At 40.9% G+C, this 23,769-nt stretch overlaps 1 protein-coding gene across 2 annotated transcripts in view; it reads left to right on the top strand.

Moving 5' to 3' along the window:
* Positions 1–10,227, top strand: part of LOC111153879 (ELMO domain containing 1) — a 39,979-nt gene extending 29,752 nt beyond the window's left edge. The window contains exon 10 of one of the 2 annotated variants that reach the window (XM_022513155.1): positions 8,830–10,227. In XM_022513155.1, the coding sequence (XP_022368863.1) occupies positions 8,830–9,002 (173 nt within the window). In that variant the 3' untranslated portion in view covers positions 9,003–10,227. The remainder of the gene's footprint in view (positions 1–8,829) is intronic. The other variant, XM_022513157.1, reaches the window with a different exon arrangement.
* The last annotated feature ends 13,542 nt before the right edge of the window (positions 10,228–23,769 follow it).

The following is a 23,769-nucleotide window of genomic DNA, read 5'->3' as shown; positions in this document are numbered from 1 at the left end:
TGACAATCCTCCCATTAAGAGGTAGGGTTTGTTCCTCTTACCCCTTGAATCTGGGCTGACCTGTCGGCTGGCCAGTAGACTATAGCAGAAACCAGAAACTATGTTAGAAAAGGGTTTTGCCTCATTGTCAGAGACTGAGCTGCTTTTGAAGGCATGAGCCACCATGTAACGGATTGATCTCTACATGTTATAAGGAAGTCTAGGATATATGGAGAAACCATACATAAGTGATCTCACTGACAGCTCCAGATGAGGCCATAGCCGACAGCTAGTGTCCCCACAGACATGTGAGTGAAGATACCTTCAAGTGATTCGTGCCACCAGATATCACCACCACACCCTTCAGGCCTTCCCAGTTAGACTTCAGACATTGTGGAACCATCCCTCCTATGCCCTTTCTGAATTCCCAACCCACTGAATTCATGAGTGTATTAAATGGTTGTTTTAAGCCACTGGATTTTGGAATAATTTCATAAGCAGTACTAGATAACAAGAACAGTAATGAAAGCCTCAAGCATGAAAGAGAGTCCAAAACAGCAGAAATAAAGCCACTAGAAGAAAATAGACAAAATCCAGCATCCGTACCTGATTAAAACGCTTCAAAGTATAGGGATAAAGGGAACATTCCTGAACTTCATAAAATCTATCTATGAAAGACCCACAGCAAATATCATCCTCAATGGGAAAAAGCTTACAGCCTTCCCGTTGAGATCAGGAACACGACAACGATGCCCACTCTCACCACTCTTGTTCAACATAGTATTAGAAGTCCTAGCAACAGCAATCAGACAACAAAGAGAAATAAAAGGTATCCAAATTGGCATTGAAGAAGTCAAACTCTCTCTCTTCGCAGATGACATGATTCTTTATATGGAAAGCCCAAAAGATTCCACCCCCAAACTACTAGAACTCATACAGCAATTCAGTAACGTGGCAGGATACAAAGTCAATGTACAGAAATCAGTGGCTTTCTTATACACTAACAATGAAAATACAGAAAGGGTAATTAGAGAATCGATTCCATTTACTGTAGCACCAAGAACCATAAGATACCTGGGAATAAACCTAACCAAAGAGGTAAAGGATCTGTACTCGAGGAACTACAGAACACTCATGAAAGAAATTGAAGAAGACACAAAAAGATGGAAGACCATTCCATGCTCTTGGATCGGAAGAATAAACATTGTTAAAATGTCTATACTGCCTAGAGCAATCTATACTTTTAATGCCATTCCGATCAAAATTCCACAGGTATTTTTCAAAGAGCTGGAGCAAATAATCCAGACATTTGTATGGAACCAGAAGAGACCCCGAATCGCTAAGGAAATGTTGAAAAACAAAAATAAAACTGGGGGCATCATGTTACCTGATTTCAAGCTTTACTACAAAGCTGTGATCACCAAGACAACATGGTACTGGCATAAAAACAGACACATAGACCAGTGGAACAGAGTAGAGAGCCCAGATATGGACCCTCAACTCTATGGTCAAATAATCTTTGACAAAACAGGAAAAAATATACAGTGGAAAAAAGACAGTCTCTTCAATAAATGGTGCTGGGAAAACTGGATAGCTATATGTAGAAGAATGAAACTCGACCATTCTCTTACACCGTACACAAAGATAAACTCAAAATGGATAAAAGACCTCAACGTGAGACAGGAATCCATCAGAATCCTAGAGGAGAACATAGGCAGTAATCTCTTCGATATCAGCCACAACAACTTCTTTCAAGATATGTCTCCAAAGGCAAAGGAAACAAAAGCGAAAATAAACTTTTGGGACTTCATCAAAATCAAAAGCTTCTGCACAGCAAAGGAAACAGTCAAGAAAACAAAGAGGCAACCCATGGAATGGGAGAAGATATTTGCAAATGACAGTACAGACAAAAGGTTGATATCCAGGATCGATAAAGAACTCCTCAAACTCAACACACACAAAACAGATAATCTTATCAAAAAATGGGCAGAAGATATGAACAGACACTTCGCCAATGAAGACATACAAATGGCTATCAGACACATGAAAAAATGTTCATCATCACTAGCCATCAGGGAGATTCAAATTAAAACCACATTGAGATACCACCTTACACCAGTTAGAATGGCCAAAATTAGCAAGACAGGAAACAACGTGTGTTGGAGAGGATGTGGAGAAAGGGGAACCCTCTTACACTGTTGGTGGGAATGCAAGTTGGTGCAGCCACTTTGGAGAACAGTGTGGAGATTCCTCAAGAAATTAAAAATAGAGCTTCCCTATGACCCTGCAATTGCACTACTGGGTATTTACGCCAAAGATACAGATGTAGTGAAAAGAAGGGCCATCTGTACCCCAATGTTTATAGCAGCAATGGCCACGGTTGCCAAACTGTGGAAAGAACCAAGATGCCCTTCAACGGACGAACGGATAAGGAAGATGTGGTCCATATACACTATGGAGTATTATGCTTCCATCAGAAAGGATGAATACCCAACTTTTGTAGCAACATGGATGGGACTGGAAGAGATTATGCTGAGTGAAATAAGTCAAGCAGAGAGAGTCAATTATCATATGGTTTCACTTATTTGTGGAGCATAACAAATAGCATGGAGGACAAGGGGAGTTAGAGAAGAGAAGGGAGTTGGGAGAAATTGGAAGGGGAGGTGAACCATGAGAGACTATGGACTCTGAAAAACAATCTGAGGGGTTTGAAGGGGCGGGGGGTGGGAGTTTGGGGGAACCAGGTGGTGGGTATTAGAGAGGGCACGGATTGCATGGAGCACTGGGTGTGGTGCAAAAACAAGGAATACTGTTATGCTGAAAATAAAAAAAAAAAAGAAAATAGAAACTATGCAGGGAGAGGAAAACTTCAAAACTATGTATTATTAGTATCCACAAGGAATTAAGAAAAGAAATTGTAATTATGAAACAAGAACAAGGTGCCAAGAAAGAACATTCAGAAGACAAAAGAGCGCTCTTAGAAATTAAAAATCATATAGCAAAAATGAAAGTGCCAACAAGGATTAGAAGATAAAGCTGAAAACACTCCCAGAAAGTAGAACAAAAAGTATAGATGAAAAAGAGAAAATAAAAGTCAAGATATTAAAGGACCATTTTAGAAGTCTTATATATGAATAATGGAATTTCCAGAAAAAGGAACAATGACACTAAAGGGAGGGAATCAAAGAAATAAATCAAGAAAAATTTCCAGAACTAAAGGATGAGTTTTCATAATAAAAACCCCTAGCATAATAGAGATTAAAATATATTCACACTAAGGTCCCTGTCTTGTGAAATTTTATGACACCAGAAAGAGATGATTCTAAAAATTTCCAAAGCTGCCACATGATGGATTGAGAATCAAGATGACACTGGAATTCTCAACAGCAACACTGTTCTAGAATACTCTAGAAGAGAGTGGAATAATGTCTTCAAAAATTTAAGAGAATTTTTTTAAAATCTAAGGGCATATGATTTCAATTTAGATTTCTATACCCAGGCTAACTTCCCAATTAAGTGTGAGAAAACAATAAAGACATATTTTAAATGCAAGGTTTTAAACATTTTACCTCCTTGTACCATTATTAGGAAGATCCTGAAGGATATGTTTGCACAAAGAGAGTAATCCTGAAAGAATAAATGGGGTCCAGAGAGCAGGAAATCTATCACAGGAAACAAGTGAAGAGAATCGTCAAGGATGAAGGTGAAGGGAAAGCCCAAGGCGCTATCTGTGCAGCAGGATAAGAATAATAAATCTAGATTGTAACAGGTCGGAAGGCTCTGGTAGAGACTCTTGGAAGAATATGAAACTGATGGAACATCTACTGTGTTTGAATACACTGCAAAGATGCTGGCATAGAGTTCACTGGGTGAAAACTAAGCAAATATAAACAGAGAGGGCGGCTGATGATACTACACAAAGAAAATTGTTAGAAAACATGTGATAATGTGGTTGGAATGGGTGAAAGGGAGCTACATCTTCATCTTCTTACAAAGCTAGCCCAGGGGGCGCCTGGGTGGCTCAGAGGGTTAAAGCCCCTGCCTTCGGCTCAGGTCATGATCCCAGGGTTCTGGGATCAAGCCCCACATCGGGCTCTCTGCTCAGCAGGGAGCCTGCTTTCTCTCTCTCTCTCTGCCTGCCTCTCTGCCTACTTGTGATCTCTGTCAAATAAAGAAATAAAATCTTAAAAAAAAAAAAAAACCAAAGCTAGTCAAGAATATCAAGCAATGGCAATCGTGTTATATAAAGCTATATATAATCAAATATAATCAAAAGAATCAGCACAAGAATTGATATGTTCCTTTAGGGAAGCAGTAATTAAGGTAGGAGGTGCTGCTGGTTTTGTGGTTTTTTTGTAAGAAGCCTTGTTAAACTATGAGACTAAACTGTGTGCACGAATAACGTAGATAAAAACAAAGCAAATTTAAGAATACATATACTTTATAACTTGTTAATAATGGAAAATTAGGGCGCCTGGGTGGCTCAGTGGGTTAAGCCGCTGCCTTCAGCTCAGGTCATGATCCCAGGGTCCTGGGATCGAGTCCCGCATCGGGCTCTTTGCTCAGCAGGGAGCCTGCTTCCCTCTCTCTCTCTCTGCCTGCCTCTCTACTTGTGATCTCTCGCTCTGTCAAATAAATAAATAAAATCTTTAAAAAAAAATGGAAAATTAAAGTCCCTGAATTGATAGGCCTTCAAGACAACCATAGCCCAAATGAGTAGCATACAATAGGGTTAATTATTTCCCAAGGCCCTCACCAGGTTTTAGAAAGAGCAGCAATCCCCCTGTGAACTGGGGTATAAGCAGAGGGACTCGTGCCTCTCCAGAGGAAGCAAACTGTGCCCTGAATTTACTGTTCCTCTATCAGACATGATCAGTTCTGCACGTTTCCTCTGTAATATTCTTGCAATTACCTGTGTCCTTGCTTATGTCTCTGCTGTCTACTAAAACCAAGATACATTCAAGCAACAAATACACTGCAGGCTTGGGCTGGAAAGCCAAATTAGTATTCTAAATAGGTATTTCATCTAGGTGAAGGAATAGAAGAAAATAATAGCTCTATCATTCTGACTTTATAGTATTATTCAGTGAAAACTGCACCGCCAAGGCAGTATGCTACAAAAACTGCATTCAATATAAAGCCCCACTGAACATACAGTTCCACTGAAATGAAGTAAGGCTGGGTGTAGTGAGCACAAGGAAAATATAATGATCAGAGGAAGAGGAAAAAGAATCATCTTTCCTTTGAACTTCAGAAGAAGGGGCTATTCAATAAGAATAAGATCCAGAGAAAGAGAATACACTAGGAAAGGCGGCAGGTACAGTGGTGAAAAGTAGCTGATTTCTAGTTCTCCCTTCCAGCTTCCGGCTATATTGTGTAGCTGTACACTATTCAAATATTTTTTCCAAGCCCAATGTTCTCGTCTGTTAAATGAAGATACATGTGCACTACCCACTCTACAAAGCTGTTGTAAGAATTAAGAGACTGTAAGCAATTGCCTGGCCTCACTTTCCTCTCTCTACTTTCCATGCCATTTTGTTAGCTTCCTTAGCTACTACATCATTAGCTGAAATTGTCTCCCTGGGTGTCCCTCCTCAGAGACAGAGAACTGGGGAGCACAGGAACTGTACCTTTTTTCTTGTATCTGCTGCATTTTTCTTAACTGGCAGGTAAGCCAACTGATCAATCAACCCAGTGGATAAGTGAACACTCTGTAATGTTATAAAAATGAGTGGAGATTTATAATTATAATATGTGCCCTGGAAGCCGAGCCACCATTTCTGCATTTTGATTAAAATCACATTATACAATCTCTATTTTCCCGGTGTGATAGCGAGAATCTGCAAGCTTGTACTTCACTTTTGTACCCTGAGATCCTGAGAAAGGATCCTGAGAATAGTGTTAAATTTTTAACCACCCCATTTCTAGTCTTATCCTTGCCTGCCTTTTGTTTTTTTTCTTGCTTTTTAAACCTTTCTAAATGTTTTTCTGTAATTGCATGTAAGGTAGAAAAATGGAGACACCAAATGGATCTGCATTCTTCTAACACTCTGCACCACAGTAGATCACCATAAGAATGAGTTGCCAATGTACAAGCACACTGTGGAAGAGTGACTATTTTTATATATAAGATGCAAAAGTGAATTCTTCATTAAAAGATAATTTTCACAGTGCCTGTTCATTATTGTCAGTATGGGTAAAGACCTTATCACTCATGAGATAATAATAATGGGATTCTAATTCACCATGTGTGATTTTAATTCATAGTACTAAAACCTGACTCTTTTATATACAAAACATTTCAAGTGTGTTTATAGAGGCCAAGTCAGGAAAATTATGTATTTTATATAGCTCTGGAAGGAGAAATTGTAAGTGGTCGTAGATTTTACTTAAACCCATAAAAAAATGTAATATTTAGGAAAAAGCCAAGGGAACTTAAAAAGAGCACATCTTTTAGAACAATGGATCTTAAATTTTAGTGACCTGAGATTCATTTTACTGCACTGCAGCTGAATCTGGGTTGGGAGGTCTGCACTCTCAGAAAGTACGCCACAGCATTTGTGGGATACTTTAGGAGTTTGCACAGTCACTGAAATGGACAGATGACTGAATTCTTTTGGTTGAATAAGGTGCTGAGATTAGAGGAAACCACTTCCTCTTGGTGTGCACTAAACCCCAAATAACAGTAAGCAGACGCCCAGTCACAGCACGTGAGAAATGGTGAGGAGAAACAGGGATGCTTAACCTAGAAAAGGTAGAAGCTCAGGGCATAAGAGATACTTCAGTTACCTGAGTTGGAGAAGGACTGAATTTGTTCCAAGAAATACAGGATAAAAGATTTTGGCCCAGTGTGAGCAAAAACCCTTTAAGAATCAGGTTCTTGGGACGCCTGGGTGGCTCAGTTGGTTGGACGACTGCCTTCGGCTCGGGTCGTGGTCCTGGAGTCCCGGGATCGAGTCCCGCATCGGGCTCCCGGCTCCGCGGGGAGTCTGCTTCTCTCTCTGACCTTCTCCTCGCTCATGATCTCTCTCACTGTCTCTCTCTCAAATAAATAAATAGAATTTAAAAAAAAAAAAAAAAGAATCAGGTTCTTCACATCCATGGCACAGGCTAATGTCAGTGTTGTCACCAGAAGAGCTCACGGCTGGATGCTGCCTCCGGGACTCCCAGCACCAGACAGAGTGGAGGTGGACTGGACAGCCCCTGGGATTGCTGATACCTGTGATCTGGGGCTTCCCTGAAGTTCCCTGACTTTTCCCTGACGGTACCCATAACAGTGACAATGGGCCCTGGGGTGTGGCCCAGAGGCATGTGAGTGAGGGTTGCTATATGTCCCCATCGAGAGATATTAAAAACAGACACATCAGTTAATATGCTTGGAGGGCCCAAAGATAACCCAATCCTTAAAAAAATGCAATGGTCACATGCTGCATGGAGCACTGGGTATGGTGCATAAACAATGAATTCTGTTATGCTGAAAAGAAATTAATAAAAAAAAATGCAATGGTCAGACCCCCAAAAAAGTAAAATAAGTTTTCTCTCTCCTTACTACCTTTCTTTCTATAGTTATAGAGACCATATACTTAAAAATGTAAAGCATATTTAACAGTGTGTTTAACCAGGTATGTTTGTGGAAGTAGACCAGTATCTGGAAGTGTGTTGGGGGTGGAAAGGAGTTTCACTTCTAATTTTGTATTACAGTGAGACATGGTAAGGATATTTTAAAACATGTTTATGGACCTATGTTAAAAGTTTTCTCATGAGTAGCTAATTAATAGAAAAACAAATGGGGTTTTTTTGTTTTTTGGTATTTTTTTACTATTAGCATTGGAACGTTTGCTCCCAAATTCTCTCCCCATGCCCCTTATCATTTCTGCTGCTCACTCCTTCCTGTGGAGGTGGAAGAGCTAGGATTCAAACCAGGTTTCCAGCTTCAGAATCCATCTCCTATATCCTGCTCCTTCTAACACTAAAACCAAGAAAATCTTCCGTAATGTTTGGTTTTTTAAACTAAGATTATTTCCTTAAATGTTTTTTTCTAACATATAATGAGACACCTGAGCTTGTAATAGGTTTAGTACATACAAATATCTATTATTGTCTTTTTTAAAACCTAGTCACATTTCAATTCTGAATGTGGTGGGGGGAGGGAGGGTACACAGTGGGGAAACAGAACACAGTGAATAAATTCAAATACTTAACATTTATTCCAAAACTGTTTCCAATCCACATCATTCATTGATAACACTTTTGACACACAGAAGTATTTGAATATGACATTATGCTTCAGAGCAAGAAGGTCTTATTAACAATTTCATGTAGTTTATTGACCAGTCTGTGTTGTTCAGAGTTGATTTACAATTTGTATTGTCTCATAATAAACTGTCAGAATGCATTTGTTTGATTTGTCAGAGTAATTTAAAACTTTACTCAAATCAAATATCAAGAGGAAAAAAAAGCTGAGTGGAGTAATTTTGAAAAATCAGACCATTATGTTAATTTAATCAGGAGGGGAAGGATGAAGTAGTCACTGTTGGCCTTTCAGATTATGTTCTAGATGTGATTCATATTCAAGAGAGGGCGGGACTGATTTGTCTTCCTGGGAAGAGTGACAATAATTCCAAGACCAGTTGCAAAAACCTGCATATTGGGAGTGTCTACTGCACTAGTTTTAAAGAATAAACTTTAACAGTAGTATTTAACAGTAGTATTTGCTGCATTTTGATCTCTTCTTTGAGCTCCATGGTTGCTGTCATTTGGTCTGACATCTCTTTCAGCATTCAGTGATTTCGAATGTGATTAAGGACTTTTTTTCCTCCTGCATTCTTATCACTGTCTTATCTCTAACAGGCTATTTGATGCATGAGTTTCATAAGTTTTGGATTGAAGAGGACCCCATGGACATAATGGAATTCAATCGTGTGCGGGAGAAATTCCGCAAGAGGATCCTAAGACAGCTGCAGAACCCAGACATGGCATTGTGCCCACACTTTGCTGCCTCAGAAGGTTTAATCAACATGTAGTCACCCACGCTGGTTTTAACAGATACCCCGGAACACTGCCTCATTGTCGTGTTAGATCCCTGCTTAGGTCCCAGCTCACACACTGAATGCACAGTGATTGTATGCATGCCTTTTGGTACAGTATTTTCATCTCTTGGTCATAATTACCAGATCCCCAGATACCACTATTTGGAGGCTCTGTCATCCAGTGACTGTTCATATTGTGGCATTATGCAGTGTTACATTTGCCTTGACACCCAGGTATGGAGAGAGTTTTCTATTTTTTTAGATCGTTTTCTTCCCCCACATAATTCAGCATTGAAGAACTGTATTTCTCTAGCTGTATTTTGTATGTAAGAGATTTAGATGAATCATGTTCTGTGAAAGCCTTTTAATTTATTGATCTGTTACATGACTACTGCTGCTAGCTCTTCAGGCCAGGTTTACACTTGGATCTCATTCCACTAAAGTATATGACTTTCAAATAATGAAGACAGACAGACACACGATAAGCCAAACCATTCCTGCAAACACAGCCCCGCTTCATGAAAATGTAACGAGGCTTACAAGAAGCAGATTTAGGTAGGTGCTGTTTTTGTTTGAAGAACCACAGAATTATATTGTATCCTTCCCCAGCTGCAACTGTGTCATAGTCATATGGACACCAAATTATTTTACTCCCATATTTTTACTGGCTTGGATGCCTAAATAAGTTTATGATGCTTGGAGCCTCAGAAAAGAAGTATGCATACTTCAAGCTGCAAAAGGTTTTTAACTGCCTGCCTCTTGCTGAACTCAGAGTTATACCCTGGCACTGTTCTGATCCAAGCATCTTTGCTTGGGGAACCCAGTGCTGACTGGTTTGTTTTCAATGTCAAGAGGTTACATCAAAAAACAATTTGCAAGAAAATGTGTTGCAAGAGAGGGACCTAAGCTGTGTCCTTCTGTAATATTTCTTGAAAATAATGACCTTGTCTTGTATCAGTGAAAAAAGTAAATTGCTTGGAAGGGGAAAAACATCAAATCATTCCAGAACTGCTAAAAATCATTTTAAAAACCATGATTTAGTTTGGAATTATGACTGTAGTCTGTTGAATAGTATTTACCATGGCATTTCATACCCATGGTATTTTATACCTTCTGACTATCAATTTTAGTATTATTAGACATTTGTGTAATCACTTGCTTATTTAAATGAAGTCTGAGTACTGCCTGTCATTATATGAATAAATTACATGTCATCCTACTGTAACGTATAGTGGATTTCATTTTAATATTTTTGTGCTTGTACAGCTTCTGAATATGCAAATATGTGAGTGGGTAGAATGTCAAAGACAGACAACCTAGAGCTGAATATAAATCACGCCATCATTCAGAGTAACCAGGTGTAAATTAGAGTGTGTCATGTCTGAGAGACTTCTTCTATTTAATCTTGAGGCCTGATGGTGCTTTAATGAAAGAATAAGATCCAGCTTCCTCTTTGTAACTTCCTATAAAGCCTGGTTTATCTACTGAGAGACAACTGATAAAGGCAACGTTAAGCTGCCTTTTGTTTCCTTGTCTCTTCTAGCTCCTCGGGGACTGTGCTATACTTTCTCTCTCAGCTGCATACCAGGTGGCAGCATTTTGCAGTGCGTCTAGTACAGCCCTGTGCCCTTCGACAGAATGGAGAAGGGAAGGAGTTGATGAACACGTGATGTGTATCGTGAGGAGTGACAAGAATATAGATTGCTCTCCAGGGTGAGAACGTGTGAACCTGCCAAACGGCCAGTCCCAGGAGCCGTGAGTGTGCCCTGCGTGGTCTGTACAGCCTCTGTCAGCCATATGCGCACCCTGTCTCCTTCTATCCACCACGGCCCTGTGTCACTGACGTGGCTTGATAGTATGTGACGTTTACACCAGCTCGCGTCTCTTCTGCTCAGGTAGAGACAGTTGATGGTAACAAAGCTGTGAGTTTTCCCTCCCAGCTCCTTGCATCTCTCTCTGTTGTATCCTAACATGGCTCCACAATTTTAGGATGAACAAACTGCCAGCTCCATCTAGCTCTGAGTATTATTAGACTTCGTGTTCACACCTCTTTGTGAAAGATGTGTTCTACCCAGTTACATGAAGTGAGGTGAGAAAAAGAAGAGGAGAAGGTTTCAAAAGCAAAAAAAAAATGTGTAATGTGTATCTGTTTTCCCCTTGAGCATTCTTAGCTTGCTTATCTTTATTCCATGGAACAAGGGTTGACCACTTAAATGTAAATTATGTGGTAGGGCTCTTACAAGTTTTCCAAAACACTGCTTGCTATGATAAAAACACAATCCTATTTGTGCTACAGAAAGAAAACTCCTTGAAGCATCATTTTTGAAAATTATGACTTCCATTTGACTTTCCTTATCACAGTTCTTATTATTGTAACTGAAAAAATAGTTTTTGCCTGATAACTGACCATCTTTTCCACTTAAAACAAAACTTAAATATATACCTATTTCAAAAGGTAGGATGACCTTACAATATATCTTCCAAGGCTCAAGACTTTTAAGAGAAAAAGAGGATGCTGTTAATAATTTCTTTAGAACAACAGTGTGAACTGGGACAGTATAAGGAAACTGAGATGTTAGGTGCCTGAGAGAGACCAAGAAACAGACATAAGTAGGGACTGTCTACCCAACAACTCAGACTCAGGCGACCTGGTTTCTTCACATTGAAGCCTCTGGCAGAAGTACATCACAGGGATACAGACACTTTGATATCTAAGATATTACCCAACATCTTAAAGATCCATAAGAGGCACAAGCTTTATCTAAGAAGCTCACATGAATAGGATAGGCTTATTTATAGAAAGTCAGCATAGGGAAACAAAACCCAGCAATCAAACTCCATGGCCCTAAATTATCTTGATCTGTGAAGAGATGGGGCCAGAACCAAACTGAAGAAATATCAGGGGCAGACCAGAGTAGGGGAAATGTGGGGATCAGGCATGAGAAACAGAAGGAAAAGGGGATAGGAAAAAAAAGTGTCAGCTAGGTCCATAACCATACCTAGGAAACTTTGAGCCTCAGTGACATACTGTATCAAAGTAATGCCTCTAACTCTTCAGGGAGCTTAAAGTAACTGCTATAATCTGGAAACAAAATGGCAAAAAAGCAGAATCAAGTACAACATCAAGTCCTAGAATGACACAGGTCCTAGTATAGAGTCCAATTCAAGAGTGAACAAGTAGTGAGTGCTGATGCTACGTGCCAGGACCATGCTAGCCTTTATTTGCATTAGTTCATCTCCCCAACAGCATACAAAGTGAAATTGCTTCCTTTGTTTTTTAGACAAACAGGCTTATAAAGTCAAATATATTTCCACAGGTCTCAAGAGAGCGAGATATCACCTCACACAGCAAAATCTTGGTGAGGATGTGAAGAAAAGGGAACCCGGGTGCACAATGGGTGGGAATGCAAACTCGTGTAGCTACTCTGGAAAACAGTGTGGAAGATCCTCAAAAAATTAAAAATAGAGCTATTCTATGATCCAGCAATTCCATTTCTGGGTATTTATTCAAAGGAAATGAAAGCACTAACTCAAAAAGGTATCTGCAACCCCAAGTGTACTACAGCATTACTTAAAATAGCCAAGACATGAAAACAACTCAACTGTCCATCAAATGATGAAAAATGTATATATATATGCCATGTTTTCTTTATTCATATATTTTGCATACACAAACATGCACGCATGTGCGCGCGCACACACACCCACACACACAGGAATATTATTCAGCCATAAAAAAGAAGGAAATTCTGATATTTGTGACAACATGGATGGAACCTGAGGACATTATGCTAAGTGAAATAAGTCAAAGAATGATCTCACTTACATGCAGAATCTAAAAAAAAACAAAACAAAACAACCCTGAACTCACAGATACAGATACAGATACATATTGTGGTTGCCAGAGCAGGTGGTAGAGACTGGGTGAAATGGGTAAAGGTGGTCAAGAGGTACAAAAAAAAAATAAGTAGTAAATGGCACAGCTAGATCTTGAACCCCTTAAGCCCTGATTTTTAATCATCATGTTGTTCCCTAACTGGAATTATTTTCTACTGCCCAGGGTGGATTATAAACTTAAGTACACAACCTACCCTGCAAGTGATGATATATATACAAATAACAGTTCTTGCTCAGGTGTCTTTAGGATGAATTCATACAAATGCTGTCATACTGTCCCTCAGGACTTCCCCCATTTTTGGTCAGAATTTCTTCCTTGATACACAAAGAACAATTTTGATAGGATTGTGAGCTCTCTCTCCTAATCTGTCTCTCCCCCAAGAGTCCTGGAAGCCAGGACACCACCTCCAGGCTCCGCTGTGGGAAGCTTCAGTGAGGTTCCTCCGTGGGCCTGTTGAGCCTGGGCTGCAATATGCTCACATAGATGCTTAGGATAGAGGTCAGGGCAGGGTTACAGAAAATAAAATCCTGACTCAGTGCCTTCCTATTATTTTATGTTACGTACCTGGCACTGTGGTTGGGTTTGCAAAGGGGCTATAGATGAAAAGTTTATGGTGGGGCGCCTGGCTGGCTCAGTTGGGTAAGCGTCCAGCTCTTGGTTTTGGCTCAGGTCATGATCTCAGGATCATGAGATCAAAACCCACGTCTGCCTCTGCACTCAGCGAGGAGTCTGCCTGAGATTCTCTCTCTTCCTCTGCCACTCCCCCTACTCGTGTAGGCGTGCTCTCTCTCTCTATCTCAAATAAATGTTTATGGCAATGAGGTAAGTGTGGCAAAGAGAAGAGAAAGCTGAGATATAGCTTGCAAAGAAACAGTTGAACCCCCTCCATCATGCAAGGTGGGTTAAGGGAGGTCCCTTAAGACAGCCACCTACCACAACAATAGTTTAGATGCATTACACAGCATCGCAAGGCATGGGTCTCAGAACAGACTTTATTAGGGACATTTCTAAATCAAGGATTAGCAAGAGGAAAGAAGATATGAGTATGTCCCATGTCCCAAGGCATACCAAGGCCTGTGTGCTATGCCAGACACACTGTAGGTCTGAGTTCGGGTGAAGAACGCCAGGTTCTTGTTGCCCTCACTTCTTTTAGGGCAAGCCTGAAAGCAACCATGGGGGAGGTGGTGATCTGACAGGATCACTTAGTACCCAGGCAGTCTGGATCTGGCTGCCAGCTGTCCGCCCCTGCAGACCATGGGGTGTGTGGGATGTTGCCCTTGGGAAGGAAATCTCTGGTCCTAATGGAAGGACAGCATAGATACAACCCCTTCCGAAGGAAGAGAAAAGAGCCTTCAGGCACAGATAGTCGGGTCAAGGAGCCCAAAGAGAGCTTGTGAGTTCTTTTTTGACAAATTTTATTACATCACACCCATACACTTACATTTTAGATATATTAGCTCTTCTGCGCCAAGTGTGTAGCAATTAACATGGAAGAGGGACATCGGCAGCCTCTAGGTGTAAGATACTAACAGTTACATAACCTGCTTTTGGTTGAGGTTTTACTATTTCTGCAAAGTACAGCAGGAAAAAACTGGCAGTCAGCAGACCCATATTGCAGCATACCTGCTGCTAGCCTTCATTAGGTCAATGACTCGCCCTCTGTGACGTTGCTTTTATCATCCATAACAGAAAAATAATAATGACAGCTCCACTTCAGAGGATTATTGTTAAGAGTAAAAATCAAATAAACTCTTATTAATTAAAGTGCTAGGGAAACTCCAAAGTACTGGTTAAACACATGTTTAATTATGGTTAGTATTTATCCATTAGGTTTTTGGCTGTGAGATTACTCCAACAGAAAATTAAGCTATAAAATATGTCCTTGTAGCCAGTGTCCCCCATTAATTCAATTCAGCAAATATTTATTGAGAACTCACTTTGTGCCAGGCATCTCGCCAAGACTGGGGATAAAATGGGACAGAAGACAGTATCCTTGGTCTCACAGACCTCATTGTCTAAATAGCGCCTTGCTTGTCAAATGTGGTCTTTGGGCCAGCAGCATGAGCACTGATAGAAATGAATCATCACAGCCCCTCTCCAGACCTACTGAACAGGAATCATGTAACACTCTCCTCAGCTGGTTCATGTACACGTTTAAGCTTGACAAGCACTGCTCTAGAGGGTATTGATCGAGTCAGTCTCCACTGAAACCTGACAAAGCCTAAGCCTCAGCTGTTAATGGTTTAGAAATAAATCAAACATTCCCTTTGTTTTCCCACAACTTACTCTGGAAAACAAAGAAGGACTACATGTTCTGTTGTCATCTGCTCACAAGTGCAGACAGGAGTCAACATGGAAAAGGAGGAGGGCCGTGATGGACAGGATGTCTGTGTCCCCTCAGCACACTGTGTTCCCTTCATACGACGAAATCCTCATCTCCACTGTGATGGTCTTGGTAGGTGAGGCCTTTGGGGGTGATCAGGTCATAAGGCTTCCTGGATAGGAGTAGTCCCTTATAAGAAGAGACATGAGTGGGCGCCTGGGTGGCTCAGTGGGTTGGGTCTCTACCTTCAGCTCAGGTCATGATCTCAGTTCTGGGATCGAGTCCCGCATCGGACTCTCTGCTCGGCAGGGAGCCTGCTTCCTCCTCTCTCTCTCTCTCTCTGCTTGCCTCTCTGCCTACTTGTGATCTCTCTCTGTCAAGTAAATAAATAAAATCTTTAAAAAAAAAAGAAGAGACATGAGAATCTCTTTTCTCTTTCTCTCTCATCCTCTCTCTCCCTGAGCATACAATGAGAGGATGACCATCAGGAGACCAAGATGAGTGCCCTCACCAGACAATGGATCTGCTGACAACTCAATCATGGACTTCCCAGCTTCCAGGACTATGAGAAATAAATTGTTGTTTAAGCCACCCAACCTATGGGTGGGTGGCCCAGACTAAGACATCAACTTGGACACAGGAGGATGGCCTGCCATTCCACCCCAAATGCTCCTTGAGGAGCCATAGCTGGTGCTGCCCCAGAGGCATAGTTTCCCTGAAGGCCATTCTCAGAGTTTTGTTCTCAAGGTTATCTAAGTGGCCAGCCTCTTACGTGCTGGAGAAAGCAAAGAGAATCTTCACATATTAGTCAAAGTCTTCCCCTCGCTGAACAGAAATCATCCAGCTGCAACTCAGCAACTATCCAGAGAAATCATTTAAAGTCTGAGGCATGTGCTTCCTAGAGCAAACCCAGAAGCCTGGAAACAAGGGCGCCTGCCTGGCTCAGTTGGTTAAGCAGCTGCCTTCCATTCAGGTCATGATGCCAAGGTCCTGGGATCAAATCCCACATTGAGCTCCCTGCTCAGCAGGGTGCCTGCTTCTCCCTCTTCCTCTACTTTTCCCCCTGCTTGTACTCCTTCTCTCTCTCTCTCTCAAATAAATAAAATCTTTTTTAAAAAAATCAGAATAATGCAACTCTGCCACCCAAGTGTTTTGAACCTATTTTAAGAGAAAACTAAGAAGTGCACTTGTAGGGAGCACCAGGTGTTGTATGGAAGTGGTGAATCACTATATTGTATATCTGAAACTAGTATGACCCTGTACGTTACTGAAATTTAAATAAACAAATTTAAACAAACAAATGCTCAGGTATCTCAGTCAGCTAAGTGCCCAACTCTTGATTTCAGCTTAGGGTCATGAGATAGAGCCCTGCCTCGGGCTTTGACTGGGTGTGCAGTCTGCTTAAGAGTCTCTCTCTCTCTTCCTCTGCCCTGTCCCACTCCTCTCTCTTTCCAAACAGACAAAAACTTTCAAGAAATTTCGTAAAAAGAGAGAGAGCCAAACATTTGTAGAACAAGGTGGAGCCAGTCTTAAATAAACCAAAGAATCTCACCTGACAACAATCTGAATCTTTCCTCATGATCTAGAATAAGAGTGGCAAATTTAAACCAATTTAAAATACTAGTCAATTATAAGAAAGCTATTTTTAAAAAAGATTTTATTTTTGTGTGAGAGAGAGAGAGAGCATGAGAGAGGAGAAGGTCAGAGGAGAAGCAGACTCCCTGCTGATTAGGAAGCCTGATGTGGGACTCATCCCTGGAACTCCAGGATCATGACCTGAGCTGAAGGCAGTTGCTTAATCAACTGAGCCACCCCGGCGCCCCAAGAAAGCTATTTAAATGTCCTTATGAAACTGCTACTTTTGGGATTATGCTTATCCTTACAATAAGCCACAGCTAATTTCCTGGCTTTAGGTCTTTTCCTTGCTTATACTTGTGTTCCTAAGTCTATTTAAATATAAAATGAATTAACATGTATGAATGTGATACACAAATGTGAGGGTTTCTCTTTTTTAAAAATTATTACTATTGGGGCGCCTGGGTGGCTCAATGGGTTAAAGTCTCTGCCTTCAGCTCAGGTCATGATCCCAGAGTCCTGGGATCAAGCCCCGCATCAGGCTCTCTGCTCAGCGGGGAGCCTGCTTCCCTTCCTCTCTCTCTGCCTGCCTCTCTGCCCACTTGTGATTTCTGCCTGTCAAATAAATAAATAAAATCTTTAAAAAATAATTAAAAATTTAAAAATAAAAATTATTACTATTTGCAGAAGGATACATGGATCATGTAAACAGGATTCATCTAAAACGCTGTTAACTTGTTGTGGATTTATTTTTTTATGAATTAATACATTTTAATTATATTAACTTTATTTACTTTCCCAGCTCTGAAAGTATTTTTTTAATCAAACTTTTTAAGATGACTGTACATCTTACTGCATGCAGTTTTTTGTTTTTTATTTTTTTGTTTTTTTTTAATTTTATTTATTTGTCAGAGAGAGAGGGAGAGAGAGCAAGCACAGGCAGACAGAATGGCAGGCAGAGGCAGAGGGAGAAGCAGGCTCCCCGCCAAGCAAGGAGCCCGATGTGGGACTCGATCCCAGGACGCTGGGATCATGACCTGAGCCGAAGGCAGCTGCTTAACCAACTGAGCCACCCAGGCGTCCCTTACCGCATGCAGTTTTAAGGAATGATATGGGAAGATCCCATAAACCCTTCATCCATTTTCCCCCAATGGTTGCATCTTGCAAAACTATAGCACAATATCACAACCAGGAAACTGACACTGACACAATCCACCTCAGATTTCATCAGGGTTACATGTACTAATTTGTGTGAGTTTGGTTTCACCCAGCTTTATCCTGTGCGTACACTCGTGTAAGTGATACCACAATCAATGGTCAAATGGAATCATACAGTATGTAACCGTTTTTGATTAGCTTTTTCACTCAGCATAATTCCCTTAAGATCCATCCAAGTTTTTCCATGTATCAATAGTTTATTCCTTTTTATTGCTGAGTAGTATTGAATCAACTAACCATACCAGTTTCTTTAACCATTCATCTGTTGAACCAATTTGAAATGTTTCTAGTTTTGGGCTACTATAAATAAAAGTTGCTCTGAACATTAGTGTGCATATTTTTATGTGAAAACAATCCCCATCACTTATTTCATCCATCCACCCACCAACTTCTCCTCTGATAACCATCAATTAGCTCTCTATAGTTAAGAGTCTGTCTCTTGGTTTGTGTGTATGTGTCTCTCTTTTCCTTTGCTCATTTGTTTTGTTTCTCAAATTCCACATATAAGTGAAATCATATAGAACTTGTCTTTTTCTAACATATCATTTAGCATACATTCTCCATCCACACCATTGCAAATGACAAGATTTCATTCCTTTTTATGGCTAATATTTCATTTTATATATATGTACACCATAACTTCCTTATCCATTCATCTACCAATGGACACATGGGCTACAATGCACATTTAATTTCATAAGAAAGAGCCAAATTATTTTCCAGAGGAGCTGAACCATTGTACACAAAAGATAACCAAGAATTTCTAGATATAGCAGAAGATGTCAGTAATTCCCCAATATCTGACTGACCCATCTCTCATAGTGACTGAAACCCCTAATTTTGGCTACCCCAAAGTAAAGACTTACATTCCTTGTCTTCCCTTGTAGCTAGGTATGATCGCTTGACTAATTCTGGCTAATATCTTGTAAGTAGGAGTTGCAGGAAGCTTCTAAGAATATTCCATTAAAGAAATGCAGAATGTACCCTCTGCTCCTTTACTTATTTCTTGGTTTGTCCTGCTGCTATAAATTACATGTGATATTTGCCATCTTGGACCGTAAACACAAGAGCTGCTTTCTAGGGATGTCAGAGAGGTAAGCTGGAAGTAGCCTAAGTCCCTGAAGACCCTGGTAGACCTATTAGTCCTAGACTGTCTTGCCCAGACTTTTATGTGAAAGTAAAATATATTATGTGATTTAGGTTGTTCTTTATTTATTTCCCTCTTATTCATATCAGGATTGAATCCTGACCAGGTTCCAAAAGATGGAGACATGAACGATCCATCCAGGAAACACCAATAGTTCAGAACAGTGTGAGCATGGAGTACTCCTTGGCACCTAACTAGCAATGAAGCCGAAGACAAAGACAAAAACAAGGCCCTGTTACAAAGGGTATGGAATACCAGGTCCGCTCATTTAGAGGAACAAAGAGCTCTCATTCAAAAGCTTGCTTAAAAGGTCTAGGAATACCCACGCATGCAGATGGGTTTTCCCACAAACAGAGGGAGAGGGAGGCTTGGCTTTGGCAGCAGGCTGGAACCTTCCTTGAGGCCGCCGCCTCCCAAGGATCTGCTGGGCAACTCAGCCTCCTGGCTTCACTACTGTTTTGGTGCAGATATTATGACAAATAATTCAGGGCTTCCTGGTCACCAGATCTGTCCAGCAGCACTGCTTATAGTAAAATATCACCAAAAATGCTTAAGAAGACAGTGCCTTCACACTCTGGCCCAAACTCCCCTCCCCAATCGGGGAGGTGGGGGGGGTCTCAAGACCAGATGAGATTTCAGACACCTTTCTACCTTCTCCACACTTCTAGAGCTAAAGCACAAAATTCCTTCCCCCCCACACACACACGCATGCACGCACACTCATACAAACACTTTCTCACTCCCCTGCATGAACCACCCCCCCCACACACATGCACAGAGGTAAACATGGCAACCTTGTGACAATCGCAGGTCTGTGATATGGTCAGATTTACATTTAGAAACTTCTCTCTGCTTGTTGCATGGAAAATGGTTTCAAAGGCGGCAGGAAAAGAAGCAAATAAAATTGTGATACCCAAGCAAAAAATTCTGAGGGCCTGAACCAAAGCAGAAACTGGGGGAATGCATTTGAGGATCTCCTCCCTGCAGAGAGGAGGAGACATATTTGAGGAGCACGAAACAAGTAAAATCAACAGCATTTGGCAACTGGTAGATGTAGGGATGAGGACAGGGAGGAGCATGGTGAGACTTCTGGGACAGAATAACGTATTAATACTAAAGCTACTAGAAACAGCCACCAAACACTGGCCACCAACTCCAAGCTACTCCCTGAGTCTAGTGCTTCATATTCATCACCGCTTAATTCTCAGACTCACTCTGTGGGATATAACTTTAATCCACACTTTACAAATAAGAAAAATGAGGCAGGGAAAAGTTGAGTATCCTACTCGAAACTCGCCAGGTAGAAACCAACAAGGATATGCCTCAAACCCTGTTCTCTGGCTCAGTGCTGGTCTCTATGACACAACCCTATGCTATGTCCCCCAGTTCAGCACTCATATTTTATGTTTTTCAGACAAGGAACTGAAAGAAAATATACCAAAATGGTTACCTTTGGATGGGAGAAGCTGTTTTTATTTTATACACATCTATATTATCCAGATTTTCTTCCATGTATTCGTATGGTATTTATAATCCAAAGGAAGCAATAAATGTTTCCATGTAAATAACAATATAACACTGAGAAAGAATAGCTCCGGAAATCTAAACATATGCACATATTCTTTGGCAGGAAAGAGGGGACGGTCTTAAATCACAGGCCCAGGTTGCCGAAGAAGTGAGAGCCAAGCCTAATAAATACTCCCAGTAAAAGCCTTGTCAGATGGCAGACCCCTGGGCTGGTGCTGGCCAGGAAGGACACCTCCTTTCACAAAGCCATTACCTTGAGAGATTCTCATTATCTCACTGGCTCTGAGACCATTAGTATGTCGGTTTTTCCTCTTTAAAAAAAATTTTGTCAGTAATAATTTCAGGCACTGAAGCAAAAATTCCAGACAGCACACCCTTTGCCAACACTTCATAAGTCTCTGAATAATGGCACCATGAATATTTATGTCTTGTTATTATCACAGCTACAAGGAATGACAGTTTCAGCACAAGTGACCATATTCGTTTTCATCTCACTGTTTGACCCTGAATATTCTTTATTTCTCCCACTCAGCAGCATCATACACCTTGCTACAGACTTGCATATGGTACTGTTACATAGATGGAATACTCCTGGAAGAAAGACTCAGTTTTCTTTTCCTGTGCAACCAAAGAGCTAGGGAACCATGCACTCATCCATCTATCCATCAGCAAATACTCACTGAGGACCCTGTGCTGGGCTCCGGGACACAAAGCTGACATGTTCCATGCCTGCAAGTCAGGTTAGGAGACAGACACGTCAACAGCCCATTACACTACAGTGAGGTGAGTGCAACGAATGGTTTGCACTGAATCGTACGTACTGTGGCAGATAACACTACCGGGGACAACATGAACAAAGGCGTCAAACTAAAAGACCACAGTCTGGGCAGAGCATGACGAGCGGTTCAATGTTGTCAGAGAGCAGGGAGATGGGATAAGAATGGCCTCAAAGGCTGCAAGAAAAAGCTGGGACTTGAGGGTGAATTTAAGAGATCAAAAGTAAAGGGGCAAGACTGATGGGACATTGGGAGTAGTCTAGGAAACAAAATTATGGGATCCCAAATTTGGAACTGAGGGGGTGGGTATATGGAAGAGGAAACAGATTCAGAAACTACTAGAAAGATTAAATCAGAAAATATTGGTCCCTGATTAAAGGAGGAATACAGTACGCATTTGGATGAGTTGGAAGAGGAATATCAGGGTAGAGGAGAAGGAGAAGGAGCCAACACATAGAAAAATTTGCAGATTATTTTATGGAAATTTCATCTGTTTAAAACATGGTATCTTCCAATCCAGGTTCTTATTGTCTTTTTTCAATATTCAAATCTTCTTCTAGTCCCTCAATAACATTTCATCATTTTCTTCACTTAGGTCACTTATTTCTTCCTAGATGAATACATATCGATTTTTTATTTCCTTGTTGTTATTGTAAATGGGCTCTCTTTTTCATCATATTTTCTCATTAGTTGCAACAGTTAAGATTCACTTGGTTACAAATGACAGAAAATCCAACTCAAATTGATATAAACAAATAGTACACATACTGAGCACTTATTATTTCTAGATACTGATCCAAGCACTTTGTATTAATCTTCTAACTCGGTTAAATAAAGGGAGAAAATTTAAACGAAAAAAAAATGAGTCCTGTCTTAAAATACAGATGGATCTAGCCGCACAAAAACTCTCACGAGGACTCAGTATGTCTCCATCTCTTGGCTCCACAGAGGCAATGAATGAAAGAGCTTCCACACTGTCTAATTTGAGCAGCAGGCCTGGCAAGGATTTAGGTGGAGAAGCCTGCTCCAGATAAAGACCTCACACTGAGTCTCTTCACTAGCCCAACTTGAGATGTGTGTGCATCACAGCTACCAGAGGGAAGTGGTGCTTTGATTGACTAGATGTGGTCATGTGCCACTCTCCCAAAACTGTACACACTAAGAGTAGGGGAGGAGCCACTCAGTCTTAAACAAATCCTTTGCAAAAAGTAGGGACATGGGAGAAGATGGCAAAAAAAAAAATAACCGATGTCATTTGTACTCCATTGGTCACTACTCCATCAATTACTATTATTACTTTGGATTAAAACTATACACACACTTATACATGCACCTAAATAGTACATGTGTAATATACACATAACAAGCAACCAGCCTGGATAATTTCAAGGTTACTTTAACTGGGTGTTGTATTAGAATGAATGTACTAGTAGCCCCAATCTTCATGCTTCCCTGACTCTGATTTCTCTGCTATCCCCACTGACTCTGGGCTCAGCCTGATGCCTCGCTTTTATCAATGCGACAATCTCAAACCTGATACAAACAATCCTGAAAAAGAAACTTTAGGTTTCTTCCTCCACTCTTTGAACTTGGCCACCACCAGGAAGACAAGCTTGGGCTAGCCTGCTAGAAGATCAAAACCCATGTGGAGGAAAGTCAAGATATCCTAGCTAAAGCTATCCCAGACCCCACCAGCCCCTGCCAACCTGCCCTCTAACTGCAGATGCATGAGCAAACCCAGCCAAGATTAGCCAAGTTCAGCCCAGATCAGCAGAACCACCCCACCACAGACTCATGAGAAATAAAAAATGTTTTTTGTTTTAAGCCATGAAGTGTATAGTGATTTATAATGCAGCAATAGGTATCTGAAACAGACATTCTCCATTTATGCCTAATAATATGAAAAACCCGACATATTAATGGGCTAGTTCTGCTCAGGAAGATAGCAGGAAAGAGACGGATACATGGCTGCTGCCTCAGTAGGTCGCTACACTAGGCACAGTAGCAGCCTGAGATCCCAGACAGCAGGGCCAAGAGTACTGAAAGGCAGAAGTAAGTTTTTAACAAAGGTGGTTTGCAAATCAGACCAAGTAAGTTTCAATTCACGCATTTTTTGATATACTATTAAATGATGTAGAGGTCTAGGCCTTGAGGCAAAGGTAAAGGAGCTGGAACAAGGAGACACTGCTCATGAAATGAGAGCATAATGACCCTTGTGATATGACCAAATGCACACAGGCAAGGTGTAGCCGACTGATATATAAATTGGAGAAGGGAGACAGCCGGCCCTAGGGTAC

This window comes from Enhydra lutris, unplaced genomic scaffold (assembly GCF_002288905.1).
Source record: "Enhydra lutris kenyoni isolate GAN:26980312 unplaced genomic scaffold, ASM228890v2 scaffoldscaffold34, whole genome shotgun sequence".
NCBI lineage: Eukaryota > Metazoa > Chordata > Mammalia > Carnivora > Mustelidae > Enhydra > Enhydra lutris.
Note: the sequence above shows the minus strand (reverse complement) of the source record. Positions and strands in the feature narration are given on the sequence as shown.